This window comes from Anas acuta, chromosome 17 (assembly GCF_963932015.1).
Source record: "Anas acuta chromosome 17, bAnaAcu1.1, whole genome shotgun sequence".
Classification (NCBI taxonomy): domain Eukaryota; kingdom Metazoa; phylum Chordata; class Aves; order Anseriformes; family Anatidae; genus Anas; species Anas acuta.
This window is the reverse complement of record NC_088995.1, coordinates 12,859,275-12,877,345: the sequence shown is the minus strand read 5'-3', so window position 1 is coordinate 12,877,345 and position 18,071 is coordinate 12,859,275. Positions and strand designations below refer to the sequence as shown.

The following is an 18,071-nucleotide window of genomic DNA, read 5'->3' as shown; positions in this document are numbered from 1 at the left end:
TTTTGTTTTTTGTTTTTTTTAAAGGCAAACAAAACCCTCTGTAAATTACTTTGCCATTTTGTTGATCCCCAGGTGATTGGAAAACATGTACAGGTACATTACTGTCCTGGTTTCAGTTAGGACAGAGTTACACTTTATAGAAATGACAGTGGTGTTCTAGGCTTCTCCTGAGGCTGCTGCTAATCAACATTTAAGTTAAAGGACGTGTGATGTGTAATTATGGCAAGGAGTTAATGGTCAAGGAGTGGGGTGGTACTTAAAAGCTTTGTGAATTGTTTTGTGGAAGAAACTGTAGTGCTTGGAAGTTGGATAAGATCTGAGAATTGACTTGCTAACTTGGAAACTTTGTTCACTATCTGCAAGGTGCAGGTCAATAAAAGTATCAAATAACTCCTGCAATAAAGAGCAATCCAGCGTGCAAATGTTAAATGAAGACTAAGTAGTTAGGCAGCACTACTGTAAAATTAAAAAATAAATACATTAAAAATCCAGAGGCTATAGTGAGCTGTTGCGTGTTAAGTGTATGGAAACTCCAATTGCAGCAGTGATGTCATTGTCAAATTTAAAATACAAGAGTTGTATTAAGCACGCAGGATGTCTTCTACTGCTTGAACTGTTCATGGTCTGGTTTAATGGGCAAAGATGATTGTTTTTAACCATTGCATTTTAAGAACTCTGGATGCCACAGACGTGTGCAATAAGAGGATATTATCAGCTAAATTTATGAGGAGGGATTGAAAATTGCTTTATTTTCTCTAGATGAATATATTTGAGAGGCAATGTAAGACTTTGTAAATTATTTTTCAGGCTCACTGAAGAATGGAGGATAGTTGTTTAACTTGCAGTAAGGAAAGCTTGCTCAGGAAAAAAAATTAATTACAATAATAATTAAAGTTTAAAACAGAATATGTGACTAGATTATAGCACTTACATAATGTCACCTCTGGACTATTTTCAAAGGGTTTTTCAACCCTGTTCTCCTGAAAGAGTACCACCAATTTTAACAAACAGTTCTTATCAGTTTTATTTTGTCTATTTATTAAATGTAGTAGCAAACTGGAATATCTATGACATCCACATCTCTACTTGATGGAGATTTAATGGTTTCTTACTTTGTAAAGTTTCAAAGTTTTGCAGATCACTGGTGCTTCTAGTCTTCCAGAGCTTATAAAGTGGTGTCAGTTTCAGATTCAATGCCAGATCACAGTTTTGGGTACAATCTTTCTTGAGATTCCTTTCTGATTTGTAGCTTTGTTCATGAGTCTCTAGGTCTAGAAATGTAATTTATATTCCTGCACAAGAATCACAGAAATAGATAAATTTGATATATGACTAAATTGTGAAATTGGCAGTGAACATAATAATGTCAGTTTATTGAGAACCTAATTATCTCTAATTAAAACAATCTTTATTAGTGTTCTAGAGGGACAAGTAAAACTTGAAACAACTAATTATTTTTCCAGATTGAACATGCTGTTCTAATGAAGAATCCAACTGGCTGAAAATAATTTCTAAAAATACGCTGTTTGATCAAATTCAGTCTTTTTTCCCTAAATAGAGCAACACTGTATTATCTGCTTCTGATCTTCTGAGCAGATTTTCTGAGGTGTGCAGCGTGCATCTGCATTTGGAGCAGTAAAAATCCAAAGCTGAAATTAATCAGTATTGTGACATTTCCTTTTTTATAGGTACACACAGTAAGTGTTCCTACACTTTATTTAGCACAAGACAAAACAGACCTATCTGGGTATGAAAATAGAGAGTCAGTGGTGAAGTTTATTCATTCTTCAATTAAATTCTTGTTCTTCTCACTTCTTGGTTTTGACATGGCAGTGCTCCTTACATGAGATTTCAGGAGTAGAAATGCACAGATGCTGGTTACCTTCATTCTTTTTCTTTTATTGTTAAAATGTTGAATGACTGGGAATGTGACAGCATGTATAATTAAAATTCCTATGTTGGTCTTCAGATGCAACATGACCCTTCCAAGAAACCTAGTAAGAAGCTTTTGTAGTTAGGGAACATTATTTGCACATTTATTAACAAGTCCATGCATGGTGACTCCTCAGAGCACCTCAAAATGTTGTAAAGGAATATCCACTTTATGTTGGCACTGCTGTGTCAACAAAAACATCTGTCTCCTGTCTTGTGCCTGCAGAAGTGTGTCTGTGGCTATGGAATGTGCCTGACTTAAAATGTTTTTGCTGCATCAAGTTCAACTGGAATTTGTTCCCCAGTTCAGTTTGGTGTGATAGGTGGAGAGTATCTTGCAAGAAGAAATGAATAAGAAGCTGGGGAAAATTGGGACTGTTTTTGTTTGTTTGTTTGTTTGTTTTTACTTCAAAGGTGATACACTTTCACTAGGTGAAAGTGATTATGACACCATGTTGCTGAGAAAGCTGAGAAGCTGGGCAGGGAACTGTGCTCTTTCTAATTACCTCTGGAGTTCTGACAAACTCTACAAACTGCTTATGAAAATACAAACTTCTGTTATTTTACTCCCACAGCCACCAACAGCAAAAATGCATGCAATTATAGAACGAACTGCAAACTTTGTCTGCAAGCAGGGAGCACAGTTTGAGATTATGCTAAAAGCCAAGCAAGCACGCAACTCCCAGTTTGACTTCTTGCGATTTGATCACTACCTCAATCCCTACTACAAATTCATTCAGAAAGCTATGAAAGAGGGACGATACGCAGCTCCTTCTGAAAATAAAGCAGATGAGAAAAAACGTAAGTAAATGCTTGTCGAATGGATGGCTTTGGGATGTGAATCAGTGAAACATCCACTGGTCCTTTTTTGTAAAATAGCTGCATCCTTTTGGTGCATTGTGATGGTAGTACTGTTATCCTGCAGCTGAGATTGATGGGGTGATTTAAGATTTTCCTTAAATTGAAAAAGTTTTTTAAAAGAAAGTATTCTGTTGGGGAGCTTTCTGATACAAAATCTGCTATGATATTGGAGTTTTATAATGCTCGTGTAGCTCTAGTCCAATAAAAAGTTGGTTTGTGCACTTCAGTTTTAGTTTTATTGATGGCTAACAATGTCATCTTTTTATATTTTAGCGAATAAGCATACTTATGAAAAGTGTAGTTTCTTAGAAGAACGCATGCTTGTTCTGTACCCTCATCCTCTCCCAATACCAATCCACAGAAAACCCAAATTAAATTCAGATATTGCTTTTACTCAGACTCAAAAGTGAAATCTGAGGAAGAGGATGATGATGACGACGATGATGATGGAAACTATCTGCATCCAAGTCTCTTTGCGTCTAAAAAATGCAGTAGACTTGAAGAGCTCATGAAGGTATTTCAGCCTATTAAAATTACTTTTAAACATCTGATTACAGGGCACAGAATTGTAATATGCAGGTGTTAGGATCTTCTGTTAGCATTTTTTTTTCTGTCTGTCTTGGAAATGTAAATATATTTTGCTAAAAGATGAAATGGAATATTTTCTTCTCAGATTCTAGATAAAATCTTGACATGACATGATAGGTTCAGTGAATAATATTTCAGCAGAATTAGTACAACTCATTAAGTGTAGATTTTGCTGGATATGTTCTAGATATTTTTTGAGTTTGATCCGGTGATGGAACAGTGGGAATAACAGATGTTTGTGCACTTATGAAGCTTTCAGAGAAATGGCAGCAATGTTTTCTGATATTTAGACAAGTCAAGTCAGGTTCTGTGTCTTATTTCAGCCTTGGTGGTGAACAACAGAGTAATACCTGCTTTTTTGTTCATGTCATGGATTTATGGTCACATCAAATTGAAGTGTATTTTGTCTTTTTTTTTTTTTCTTCCACAAATTTTTTGAAGAAGAATCAAGTTGATCCTGATACAGGAGCTACAGAAACAGTAATTTCAGTGTTTGGAGTATATTATTGATACCTAGTTAATTTAATTCAAATTAAGTTGATGATGCCATGTTTTAAATATGCACTTCAAATTTTAATGTACTCTCCACTGTCAAAATTTTTTCAGCCTTTGAAGGTAGTAGACCCAGATCATCCACTTGCAGCACTGGTCCGCAAAGCACAATCAGATAATAACTCATCGACACCACAGTCAACGGATGGGGCAGCTGTTCAGACATCACAAGTAGAATATTCTTCTGATTGTAAGTACACTGTAATTAGGCAACTGGTGTTGTGTCTTGATGAATTCATTTTGTGTGTAGACTGGGGGACAGAAAAATCTGTTAACTTCATATTTCATCATTTGTAACTGGTATTTATTCTTTTTCAATTGCATCCATCTTTGAAGGTGTGGTGTTCCACTGGGTATATATCAAGTTGCTAGCAGTTTAGAGAAAAAAAATAGAAATGGGGTGGGGGAGCGAAGCAGCAAAGTCTCCAGTCTGTGAGTACAGAGAGCACAGTATTCTTAATGTTTTTTGATAGCTTCCATCAGTTTCTATTAACGAAGCCTAACTAATACATTCAGAGTTGAATATAAAACTGTCCTATAAAGTAGTTCATCAAAAAAACTTGCTACTTTGAGTGAAAAAGCAGGTGGTGAATCTGCTTTGAACAGTTTTGCTGGCCTGTCTAATACTAAGAAAAATGTGCAAAGCTTAAAAAAATAATAATAATAACTTTTAATGAAGGATCCACATGAGGTGATAAATTCAGGTTTTAGTATAGCGTTCTGATGTGAAATAGGAAGTAGTTTTACAGGACATAAATGTTTAAGCATTTTATTATACACTTCATATCATTTTTCATTATTTTGTTATTCTGTGCACTGGCTCAACATTATATGTAGAAAATAAAAATCAGGAAAATGCAAGATCCAAAATTTAAAAATTTATATGTAAATTGTATTTCCTATTACAGTATCAGAGAAAGAGTACTGTCTTTTAAGTTCAAAAGCTACAGAGGCCATTCTTTAATACAGGAGTAGATATTCTATTTCTCTTTAAAAGAACAACAAAAGCAATGATAGTGTTTAAATTGTAAGTGAGCCATGTGGAAAGTTGTGTGCTCAACTGATTTTCCCATGCCTGATAGTGAAATGCCAAGGCTTTCCTCACCTCCAAATTATTATTAAATCTTTAATACTAGACATTTCTTTTGAGCCATTTCAGATTAAATTTAAATATTGTCCTGTCTGTAACCTCTTTTAAGAATCTCTTCTATGAAATATTTTAGCAATGTTATCTTAACTACTCTGGTTATGTCTGGTTTCTATTATCTTTGAAGCCGCTTAATGCAGGCTGCATGCAAAGCTTTTGCAAGTTTAGTAAATTCTTATACCCAAAAAGGTGAGGACAAACTTAATTGGATTTATGTACCTCTAATTCTTTCATAGTCCTTTATTGTGAAAGTTGTTGATTCCTTAAACGTAGAAATACAACTTATCCTTTCATTTATAGGACTTATCATCTGACACTATTGAGCTGTAAGAAAAGGTATATTGTGGCCTTTACTGCAGAAACATTTTATGTCAGTATCAATTTGTAGGTAATGAGTGGTCCAATTCAAGGTGGTGGTGGTTCATTCTATTAATAATATTATTCTAAATAATGGTGACAATAATTAGCAAAGTTGATTATGAAGCATTATAAATTCAGAACTCCCCAAATGATTGGAGATGTCCAACTGTAATATATGTAGTGGAATATGTGTGGAAGTGTTTTTATTTAAAACTGTACCTTAAGAGAATATTAATAAAACTGAAATAAGATGTCTGCAGAGAAATGGAAAATTACTGGTTATTTCAAGAAAGACTGAAATCAGAATAAGTGTCTCTATGGATAAATGCCCTTCACTTTTCTGATTACTTTCATGTCAGGCTTGAATCTGAATGAATGTGTTGCAGACTTGGAGATTATCATTTAATAGCAATACAAGTTAAGCCTACAGCTCTGCTCTCTCTGCCTTTAAAACTTAATAGATCTTTATTCTGCTCTCCTTACAGATAAGTTATTCTTTGAAGAAAGTAAATACTGCCACACAGAATTGTTTAGGAAACTTTTAAGAGGACCATAATTTAATGCATTGATTAAAGTTTCCCTCCAGAAATGTAAATTCTTACTCTAAATCCTTTGAAATATTTTACCTGAATACTTTCTGTTTACACACCTTTCTGTTGAAATTCTTTAGATTTACAGGAAGTGAATGCCCTTGTGTGAAGTGTTAAGCTAAGTAAAGCAGTATAAAATACTTGCTTAAAGAAAGCAAAAAAGCCACAAGCCTTTGCTCTCTCAAGAAGCAGACATTTAGAATCTGACAAACCTTTAGCTTGGAAATCTTACTCAAATCAGTTGTTCGTTGTATTGGTATTATGTTGCTAAACTCATCTGCTTCTTGAGGCTTCTGTAAGCGTGTCTCCATATTAAATATATATCCAGCAGATACAAATTGCGTGTATTTTTCAATGTGCAACTTTTATGCTAACATTCAATGAGTGTTGATTTTGCTAGAAGAGCCCGATTTTGAGACCTGCAACCCATTTTTCTCTATCCTAAAATCATCTTGGAAATAAAAATTCCCTTCCATTTTAAAGTATTTGTAAGATATTTCAATGTAAAGTAATGCTTGTAAATGTACACAAAGAAAACTGATGTTTAATTTTACACTTCTGTGGAAAGAATAAAATTTTTACCTCTGTTTAGAAAGAAAAAGATTTTGTGGTAATATATTCTGATGTAATGTGGAGCAGTAAGGCTAATCTGGTTATCTATGACTTGCGGTTGCATAGTAGTGCTGTATTTTTTAAGTACTTAGAATTCTCAACTAACGCAGTTTAAATAAGAGATTTTTGTATCCATTTTTAAGATACCTATAAAATTAGCAGGGTTTTGAGTGGCAGTTTTTACTAACAGTATGTTGTGTAAATATTTTTTTTTTTATGACCACAAAATGGGTTATCCATCATAAGATCAGAAAGTGATTAGGTTGTCTCTACTAGAAAGCACTGTTAGAGTGAAATGGGATTAGACTAAGAAGCAGCACTGGAAGATACAAAAATGAGCAGGTAATGACAAGGCACTTCAGTAACTAACATGTATTTATGTAAGTCCATAATGGAGAGCCCATAAAGAAGGCACTGGATAAAACTACGAAGTATCAAAGTTGCATATATATTTAGCATAGTACTCTGAAATACAAAATTGTGGTACTTGCTGCAGTGGGATGTTATTGAAGCAGAAAGCTTTAATCCTAAAGCAATTTATATACAAAGGAATGAAACACATTATTGCACTAGGTAAAATAGCAAAGGATGTTAATCTCCGTGTGCGTTTGAGTTAAAAAAATTGCTTGTTTTTTTCTGTTTTTGCCGCTTGTGCTTAGCTGTGTATACTGAGATTTTCCAAACAACTATCTCCACTAGCATGAGTTAGATGTGCTAATCTTTCCTGCACAGTGCTACATGTCTATTACATTCTGCTGGTATTAATTAGACATAACCAGAACTTCCCAACCTTCCTTTGATAATTACTATCTGCAGAGTGGTATGCTGAGTATATTGGAAATACTTCAATATATTAAACCAATAATGGTGGGAACAACATAGAAAAATGTGGATGTACTTTCATAATTTGTGTATTAGCATTTTTGTACTAGAATTGAGTTGAGACCATGTTCCAGAAAAAGGAATCCTTGTTACTTACTATTTTTAGTTTATAAATCTCAGTTTCATTGTAGTGTAGCTGTTCTGTGTTATTGGCTATGATTTTTCCCCAGATGATACAGCCTTGTATGTGATCTTAAATTGCAGAGCTGGTACGGTGGACTTAAGCATTGGCTAGTAATAGTGAACTGTTACGTTCTGGAGCTGAAAAGATGCTTAGCTTAATGGCCAAATATTTGCCTTTTTGCTCATCTTTTGATATGCCTCAGACATAAATTCACTAAACAACACTAAATCACCAATGTGAAAATGTGAAAACTTTTCATCCTGCCTACTTACTGTATGAGTTAATACAAAGTAATGGACTAAAGGTGTTTTAGTCTCATTTAGCTGGAAGTAGATCTCTTGACTGGGGGTTAAAGAATAAATATATATACAAACCTGAGGCAAACAAAAGTAGTTCACTTCTCTTCATGATGAAGTCTGTATTGTTACTTTGGTTCTGTGCCATTTTTGTGAAAGGATCCCCTGTCAGCCTCATCTACTAGATCAAAAGATATAAGGCAAACTTCAGTGACTCCAAGCTTGAAATGTGAAGTCTTACCAATCAAATGCAGAAAAAGAACTCACTGGCAATCATAGATAGAGATTACCCTCTAAGATCATTTTAGAAAGCAAATTATTTTCTGTTCATAGTAAATAGTAGTGGCACATTCAGCTGTGCTGTAAATGAGGAGTTTGTATGCAGGTAATGAGTGAAATAAGGCATTGACCATTGTGAATTGTTCCGGGTTTTTCTTTTCTTTCCATTTGCAGTTGGTATATGCAAAATGGTTTTGAGCTTGACTGTAGCATACATGTACAATGTAGCACAATTGTAAAATGGCAGCTACTGTGAAGGCAGTCTAATGTGAGATTTTCTATTATGAAGAATGAAAAATCACCTGTAAGCTTTAAAGTTTCTAGATTTTGTGAATGTCTATGTAGTTTCAGCATTAATGGACTATATTGCCTAATTTCTACTTACCTGCATATACAGTTTATTTAAGCGGATATATGGTCAGCGTAACTTTGATTCAAAAGCTTGTAATGCAAATGTATTTACCAGATATAAGGAAAAACTACTCAGATACTCAGAACAGCTTTTTACCAGCTTTATATACAGGCAATTGGGAAGGGTTGTTAATAAAGTGGAACTTAGAAATAACTTAATATAGAAAATTACAATAACTGTTGAAAAAAACATTTTTCTCTTAAAGCAGTGCTGTCGTTTAATTAAACCACTAGCAATAATAGGAGTTTAATTTCTCAGTGTTAGTTTTGAATATATGCGCACTTTGTTCTTAATGCATACACAATTTTATCTAAGCTACAATGCCAGAGGTTAATTTAGTTTAGGAAGAATGATTTCATATTAGGTTGTTTTTTGTAGGCGTTCTCTGGTGATTCACCTTTTTTTTTTTTTTTTTTTTTATTTCTACCTATTTGTCTTCCATCTGACCCTCAGTATATTCTGATTCTGTCTCTTCATCATATTTATTTCATGTTCACTTTGAGTGTATTAATGTGAACATTTTTTTTACACAATAAATCAAATACTATTTCTTAGTGTGTTGTTGGGAATCTAGATAATAGATGGTTTTGTTCTGATTGCATAGTAGCTTTTTATTATTATTGTATATCTTTCTTCTAACTAGAACTTTATTCTTTAATATGTTTTTGTTTTTCTTTATAGCAACCGTGGCAGCCATGTATTATAGTTACTATATGCTACCTGATGGAACCTACTGCCTCGCACCTCCACCTCCAGGAATAGATGTCGCCACCTACTACAATGCATTGCCTGCAGGGGTGACTGTATCAAGCACTACAGGGGTAGCATCAGTACCTCCACCCCCTGGTACTACACCTCCACCTCCTCCAGACACAACTGAAAGCAGCAGTGGGTTGACCTCTACCACAACATCTACAAGGTACCACATACAGTTCTATAGTTGTGTTTGTTTGGTGGAGGGGACTCTTCCTTGCACTGCAATATGAAATATTTAGTAACAACTGTATTATTGGTGATGCCTCGGTAACATTCAGCAGTGTTTATACAGCTTTGATTACCTGGCTTCACTTTGGTCTTTGATATTATATGTGGTTAGTGTTATTCAGCTACTGTGATGGTTTTTTCTATGTGGAAAATCAGCAGTTGCTTTAATTGCATAATGAGCCTAGAGAGCAAGCCTCTATTTCTTGGGGGGGGGGGGCGGGAGGGGGGGGAAGAGGGGAGGGTAAAACAAAAGTCTGAAAGATATTTATATTCTATTTATAAAAATGATGTACTTTTGATGTTTTCAGCACAATTGCTCCAGTGGTTGCCATTATACCTCCACCCCCAGATATCCAACCTGTTATTGACAAGCTAGCTGAATATGTTGCTAGGAATGGGATAAAATTTGAAACTAGTGTTCGTGCCAAGAATGATCTAAGGTAAGAAAACATTATCCTGTTTTCTATTTTAAGATTTGAGGTTTTCATTTTAAAATATATCAGCAGAGCATGCAGATCTCAAGGAGGGACTTATGTCTTTTTTTTTTTTTTTTTTATTGGAATTCAAGGATTAAAAGTAATGCTAAAGTATTATTGCCCAAATGTTGAAAACAACCAAACAAGCAAAAACTTCCTTCAAAACCATGCTCTCAATATATGTATGCCTAAACTTCCAGAGGATATATTACATAACTCTTCCAAACATAAAATAGTGTTCCATCTGCAAGAGAGAGTTAAACAACAATAGATTGTTGGTATATACTGTGTTCATTTGTTTTAACAGATTTGAGTTCCTGCAACCATGGCACCAGTATAATGCTTATTATGAATTTAAAAAACAGTTCTTCCTTCAAAAAGAAAGCAGTGACAACTCTCAGGTACATGTGTGTTTATATGTACGTGTGTTAAAAATACAGCGTAAGTGGGAAAAGGACTTGTTTATGTAGTGTATTATCACGAGACTTTAAAAATTGAAATCTCTGAATTATAGAGAGCTTGGTCAGCAAAGGATGCGAGTGCTTTTTCTGATTGTTTTTAATTTTGTATAGCATTTAATTTGGGATACGTGGGGCGGTATGATATTTATTTCTTGCTTTTTAGTATAAGCAGCCATTCACTGTGGTTGTAGTCTAAAATGGCAAACTGAATCTTTTGAATTTCTATACGAGGCAGTATATGCCTTGTGGAGGTCTGCAGCCTTGTAAAATTAGGATTAGTGGTGTTTGTTTTTTTTTTTTGTCATGAAGATGAGGTATAACATTTAACAGCCACATGCTTTATGGTTCTTCGTAGACTAGTAGCCAAACTACATTGCTGGCATGCTTTTTTCTGAGTGAGGTTTTCTAACAGAGGAATCCTCGCATGACTGACTGAAATAATACTGGACCTGCAAAATCTCATGTCAGTTTCTTACTTCCTTCGCTTCTTCTAGTCATGTTATTAAAAGATTATACCCAGATTTGGCATCCTTGTTTTTAACCATTCTCATGTTAGCTGATAGCATTAGATTGTCTGTTCTCTTACGGAAAAGAAAATTGCAAATATGATCAGAAATACTTCATCTGATGTTAACTTTTCATGGGAAAGAGCTATTTTCTTTTTAGGCCCTATGTCATTTGTCATCTCAAGGCTTAGATTGGAGTGCTCAACAATTAATTACTTAAACTGAAGAAGGTAGGCCTGTGGGTAAACTCCTCAAAATAACTTTCTGGAAAATGAAGAAATTCAGTAATAGTTGATGTTTGAAACGTTTTTGTCTCTTGTTTTATTTTAATCGTGAAAAATGTTTGGACAACACTGTTTTTAAAGATACTCTGTAAAATTTTATCTTAGTCAACTGATAAATTGTCCTGTACCACAATGATAACTGTTATTCTAGAATTTTTTATTTCCAAGCTAGTGGGTTGAATTCATAAAAGTTACATAATTAATCAAGACTCATTAACATTTATTTTCTGGGGAAATTGTGCACTAACCAAAATGTAATGATAAAAGATTCCTTTTAGGTGTTCAAATGATTCTAGTAGCTAAGAAGCAAGCAGAAACTGGTTTAAGTCCCCTGAGGTCTTGTGTAGCAATGAATATTCTGTTACTGCATGGTTTTGTAGATATTGCCGTTCTCTTTAATTTTTTTAGAATAATGATTTCAGTATTATTTTTATGCTTTAATAATGTAAGTATAGGCAACTAGTGCAATTGATTATTCTCCTTTTGGCCATTAAAGTTAATAGAAAATTGTGCTGTTGGCTTCAGTAAATACACGAAATCCGTTTCCTCTCAAAGGATTTTCAGAAATTAGTTCTGTTGGTCAGGGAGTGGCTGCAGGGAGCAATGAAAGGATCGCTTCAATACATGATATTTCAACATTAAATATACTTAACAGCTGCCAGTGGGAAGCGACGAAACTATTTGCTGAGAGAGGCTCATTTAAATGTTAAATTTTTTAATGTGATCCCCTGACTTGCCATGTAGATATTGTAGGATATTAAAAATATTTATCTTAATATTCTTACAGTATGAGTTTAGAAGTTGTCTTGAATGATTCAGTCATGTAACAGTAGAAACAATAATTCTTAACTCTATTGAAAGTCTTAAAACACCTGTACTGTATCAGTTTAATGTCACAAAAACTATCGATAGGCCCAGTGTTCTTCAGCAAAAGGTTGGAACAAGTCAGACATTACCTCGTATTCATCCCTCTAATAACTGGAATTTGTAAAAAAGGTATCTAGCAAAAAACGTCTTAAGTTTTTGTTCTGTGAATCAACTTTAATGGATTTTCTCCTCGACTCTGGAGATCGAGAATTAAAAGAAAATACTTTGGAAAGAAAGTATATGCTTTTAGGGTCCAGTTTTAAAAAATGCCATTATTAAAACAGTTGTTTGCAAAAGTGTACCAGCTGAAAAACATTTTCTTCCCTTTAAAATAACACATCTTACTGCAGATCTCAAGTCTGTGCAGCCTGTGGGTGTATGTGAAGCAGTGTATTATTTACAAGGAGCAAATTTTGGTCATGACTGCTTATTGATGTACAATTAGCTGTTGATAAAATGATGTTTGAAATAGTTGGCATAATTGCAGCTCCCTAAGCACAGCGTTAACTCTCATAAACTACCCAATTGGTAAAATTAAATATTTCTTTTGAAAAGGGAGTATCTTCATCTGAAGATGTTCCAGCAGATACTGCCACTGATACGGCAAGTGAGACTCAATTTGCAGATGAGCACACACCTGAAGATGCATCTGAGCCAAGTGCTAAGGGAGTTCCAGGAACTAAAAAGGATGTTGCTCCTTCTAAAACTGTCAGTGATGGTAAATTGGTGAAAGGTACGTTGGCATGAGTTGTTGGCCGTAAAAATATTTGTTAACATATAGTGAAGAAAAAAAGGGGGTGCGGGAGGGGAGTAGGGAAAAGAATTTAAGTGTTATTTTCACTAAAACCTTAAAAAAAAAGTAAGCAATTTGCTTGCTTTCGTATTTTTCTTTTATCAGACTATGAGGTATTCACTGTCTGACAGAATAAATTGTTTTGTTTTAGTTTAGTGCAAAGTTGAAGGCTTTCATCAATGATGCCAGCAGAATTTTATTTTTGTCATTTAAAACTTGACAGTTACAAGCTCTGTAAGAAAGAAGGTACTCCTGAATAAAAGCAGTAGTCTTGTTTGAAACCATGTACATGAAGGAAGTACACTACACTTATTTCTTGGTTAATCAGTCTTCCCATGGTGCATGTTAGTCATACTGGGGGGAAAAAAAAAAAGCCTTTTCACGTATAGGTGAAATGTTTTTCCTCTTGCAGTTATAGCAGCAGAGGGACAAAGTGGAAGGATCTCTTAAAAGCCAAATTTAGCTAACACTGTTAATATCCTCAGTAAATATAAAAAACAGATTTTTTATATTTAAGAACTGATTTCCTGGCCTGCCAGAAAAAGAAATCGTAAAATGTCATCTTTTCAGTATAAAATAGAAACTTAAAAGATAGAAGTAGAATTAAAAGCCATTAGGAAACAAAGCAGAAGACAAACTTAACCAGTGTTCCCGCTGACAAGTACTACCTTCTGCCTTCTTCAGAGGCTTACTTAATTGCTAATGAGTTTACCTCTGGTCCCTGTGATCTTATTCCTGTAAATGTATTTTTACTTTCTGGTATGGTACAAATCCCACTTTCTTGTAATGTAAATGCAGCAGCTGGCTCTAAGACAAACATAATATCCGAACCTTTCTTCTGCCTCTGAAGGATTAAAATCCCATTTTAGGATTTGTTTAGTTATATGAAAAAGTTGAAAAATTCCATTATGATTTCTTATCTTGTAATTTTGGGGTTCTTACTTATGAGCCTGTTTTCTTGCCCTAGAATTAGAAGATGCAAAGCTTATATTTTCTAAACACTGGCATGTAAATTAATTGTTGTATTTAATTTTCTGTTACTAGAATCTTAGAGGATATTTATATATGCATGCAACAGGCATTCCTATTTGTGAAAGACAAGTATTGCAGCAGATCATATAGCAGTGAGTTACTTTGCTTGAGATGCGTGAGCAAATCAGTCTTTTATTCTTTAAAGTTAGTTTTTGGATAAACTGTTTAGAGATGAATTCAGTGTTTTTTCCAGAAAATGGTTTTCAGAAAACATTGCAAGAAAAATTATTCAAGGAAAAAGCAGTAGCTCAGACTTAAGTGTAGCTAATGTATATCTATATTTATTATTTTTGGAAGATCCATTAATGAAGGCTAGCTTGAAACAATCCACAATTATTATTTTTTTTGCGGGTTTCTGTGGTTTGTGTACAGGCGTTCTTTTTCCTTTGTCTGTGCTGTCATGAATGTGTAGTGTAGTGCATTTGTGCTGGGGTAGCAGGGAGGACTGTTTGAAAAGAATATTTGACCACTAATTTTTCCACAGCAAGACTAGTTAAGACACAGTGCATTTAGGGAACAGTATTTAATTTTTGCATGTATTTCTCCTATAGTGAAATGTTGTTAACTCCCCAAAGTAATTAATTTTCATATAGGTGGATGTTAGTCTTTAAGTGCTGTTCTGTGAACCAGACAAATGCTATTGTTGTGCAAACTATCAGATTTAGCCTGAAGAGAGCATAAGGGGCTGTGTCATACTGTAGTGTGTCAGCAGCCTTAGCAGAAGGAGTATTCGGTGGGAAGAAACTGGGAAAACTGATTCAACAAGAAGGAAAGCAACCATAGAGAGGAAATACTGAATTCTTTTCTAGGAATGTCCATATCTCGTTGGCCTAAGATAACAGATTTGCAGAAAAATATGGAATGCAAGTGATCCTTTAAAGAGATGTATTTTAAGTTCTAGTTATATTATAGATCTAATTGCAGTGTCTGATATAATAAAATATGAAAAAATACTTTAAACTATTTTTCTGCTTCTTACAGCATTACGAAGTATTTTATCCTAGACTGGAACGTTTCTGGTTTCAAGACCAATTCTCACAGATTTTGAGGGTGGAAAACCCTTAACTGATTTTAAATAAATGAAAAACATTTTAACAACTGTATTGTATGGCTGGGTCTAAAAAATGGTTTGTATTTGAAATGTTTTAATTTGAGGCTGAACATTTCAGGGAAGTAGTTTCCAAAATATGTTCAAAGAAGAAAAAAATGATTATGTTGTATTGTGCCCCAAAATAATTACCACAGTGTAACGATGATACAGATCTCTTTCTTGGTTTTGGTTTCTTCCATGGTGTAGGCTTCAGGAGTTACGGATAAATACAAGAAATTCAACATGCTTCCCACTGTTGTTTAATGATGTGTAAAATCTTACCCATTCATTCACAGCATCATTTGCTCCAATAAGCTTTGCAATCAAGGCCAAGGAAAATGACCTTCTTCCTTTGGAGAAAAACCGTGTTAAATTAGATGATGACAGTGATGAGGAGGAGGAAGAGGGCAAGGAAGGCCAGGAGAATGCTAATAATGCTTCAAACCATACTCCAGCTGTTACCACTCCTTCTACTCCTGCTGAAGAGAAAAAACCTCAGCTTACTCAGGAGGAGTTGGAAGCTAAACAAGGTATCCCACGTTATATTGAAAACAAAATGAAAGATTGAGTCCTTTGTAAAGTACAGTGTAATTATTTTCAGTCTTCACCATATTATGTTTACAGGAATTAGATTATTATTTTTCCTTTTCCCACAGTTTCTTACTTATTGAGAAGTACAAAATATTCATTGGTTGCTCAGTTGAAACTGACACTATAACACAATGGCATTGAATCGTTTGCCATGGTACATGATCTTTCTGATTTATTTTTTTTCTTTACAAACTTGGGGTAAAACATTAAACTTCTAGTTTCCAGTTTGTATTTATACAACCCAGAAGAAGACATGTCCATTTCTCATTTTCTTCACAGAACAATGAAATGCTTCAAGTTATTTTTCAGTAACATAGCATGCCCATATACTCTAATATCACCTTGCTTATGTTTTGTTCCTGTTACAATGCAGTGCCACTAAGGCTTTGTATGGGTTTCTCTGTTACTGTGTATATGTAAGGGCAGAAGGGTATGCAGTGTGAATTCAAATGAAGTGATCTTCTAAAGGGATCAAATTTCCCACCTTCATCCCCCAGGCGGTTTCACAGTAGAGACTGTTTAATATAAAGTAGAGATGCTGTCAGTGTTTGCCAGCTTAAAAACTTAATATTGCTTTTATAACTGTGAGTATGCCACAGAAATTTCATTTTTCATTGTAAAACAGTACTTTATTTCTAAGCAACAGTTCCTTTCTACACTTTTGTAGCACCGAGTACACTCCAGTGATACATACGTAGAGCAAGTATGAAATACTGTATATGATAATAAAAATGAAGCATAAGAGATGGTTGGGAAAAGCTGGGTTGGGTGCAATTAACCAAAAAATCATCTTCTATGCGTTCAGTACACAGAGCTGGAAATGTAAGATGAAGCAGATTTTTAAAAAAAAGTGTTCTGTGCATAGCTAAAGTGGCTTGTTTTCTTTCTTTAATCACATAACAATAATTGTTGGTTATAACAACTGCAAAACCATTTGTCAAGCTATCTGGAGCAAACTCCTTTGTAAAGTTTTTTAGATATATGTAAAGTGGGCTGGAAGAAGTGAGAAAATGAACCAGCCTGTGAGAAAAGCAAAATGAAGAGTGCATTGCTTTAAGGAGTATGAAGGAAAAAGCCTCTGAATTTGTACTGCTACTATTTTAGGCAGCTTCTGTAAATACTAAGGAAAACACTAGTATGCTGCACTTCCAGCATCAGATTTTTATGGCGGTTTCTTTAAGCTTAACAATTTTTACTTTATTAATGCTTTTAATTGGTCAAATGACATTACTTATAAATTATAATGGGTAGAATTTGATCATTTCAAGTGTCCTTACTATCTCTCTGAATAGATGTACTAGAAAGGTTTGTGTTTAGCTGGGGGGACCGTTTGGTTCTGTTATTTTTTGGTTGTGTGTTTCTTTCAAGGAAACTTACGTTGCACAAGTGTGATTCATTCTCAACTTGATTTTTATTTTCCTTAGCAAAGCAGAAACTTGAGGATAGGCTAGCAGCTGCGGCGAGGGAGAAGCTTGCACAGGCCTCCAAGGAATCAAAAGAAAAGCAGCTACAAGCAGAACGCAAAAGGAAAGCTGCACTGTTCTTGCAGACTCTGAAAAATCCTCTGGCAGAGGCAGAAACTGAGAAGGTTGAAGAGAATTCCTTCAGTGTTGAGGTATGCAGGAAATACATTTCTCTTTACTGTAAAGCTAGCAGAAAAATTACCTGTGGGGTATGAATCTGGGAGTATTTCATCAAGTTGACAGAAGAGATGGAATATTTTACAAATGGACAGAAATTTGAATTTTAAACACATTTTAATCTTTTTTCAGTTATCTTACACATGCCTCTTAATGTCAATTAAAAAACTGGTAGAGAAATAAGGTGTGTAATTCAAAGGTCAGATTGCCAGTTAAAGCAAAATAAAATTGCAAGTTTAACTCTGCGCTAGTGGTCTGTGAAGTAGAATGATCCTCTTTCAAATTTATTTAGGTATCTATTTTAATATTTGCTTGTTTCAAGTTTATTTTGGTGTGAGTAGATATATTCAAAATTTTTAAACAGTATGCAGGCAACTGAGCTTACATTCGGATTTACTTTGAACCTGTCCTGCTGTTTAATTTTTTTAATTTAGCTGGTATAAAACTGAGATAAATAGGTAGTGAAATGATCCATACAACTTAAAGTTTCTAGCTGGAGCATTCTTAATCAAGAAAATAAATACATAGGTGGGAAAAATAATGTGTGCATGCATGCAACTTACAGAGCAGGTAGTAAAGAATCAAAACAAGAAACTCAAAGTGAAAGAATTGAGGGGACTAATTCTGCTATCTGCCTTCCAGAGTATATGCTTGTGCTATTCTTATGATAAAGCAGCCCAATGCCTTGGGTTTGTTTAGTAGAATCTGTTTT

The 18,071-nt window shown here is 34.4% G+C and overlaps 1 protein-coding gene across 7 annotated transcripts in view; it reads left to right on the top strand.

The window, feature by feature from the left end:
• SFSWAP (splicing factor SWAP) overlaps positions 1-18,071 on the top strand; it is a 48,809-nt gene that overhangs the window by 6,025 nt on the left and 24,713 nt on the right. For all 7 annotated transcript variants that reach the window (XM_068654458.1, XM_068654457.1, XM_068654459.1 and 4 more), the window contains 9 exons: positions 2,508-2,733; positions 3,192-3,307; positions 3,988-4,123; positions 9,317-9,554; positions 9,928-10,059; positions 10,403-10,496; positions 12,769-12,946; positions 15,425-15,658; positions 17,144-17,334. In XM_068654458.1, the coding sequence (XP_068510559.1) occupies positions 2,508-2,733; positions 3,192-3,307; positions 3,988-4,123; positions 9,317-9,554; positions 9,928-10,059; positions 10,403-10,496; positions 12,769-12,946; positions 15,425-15,658; positions 17,144-17,334 (1,545 nt within the window). The remainder of the gene's footprint in view (positions 1-2,507; positions 2,734-3,191; positions 3,308-3,987; positions 4,124-9,316; positions 9,555-9,927; positions 10,060-10,402; positions 10,497-12,768; positions 12,947-15,424; positions 15,659-17,143; positions 17,335-18,071) is intronic.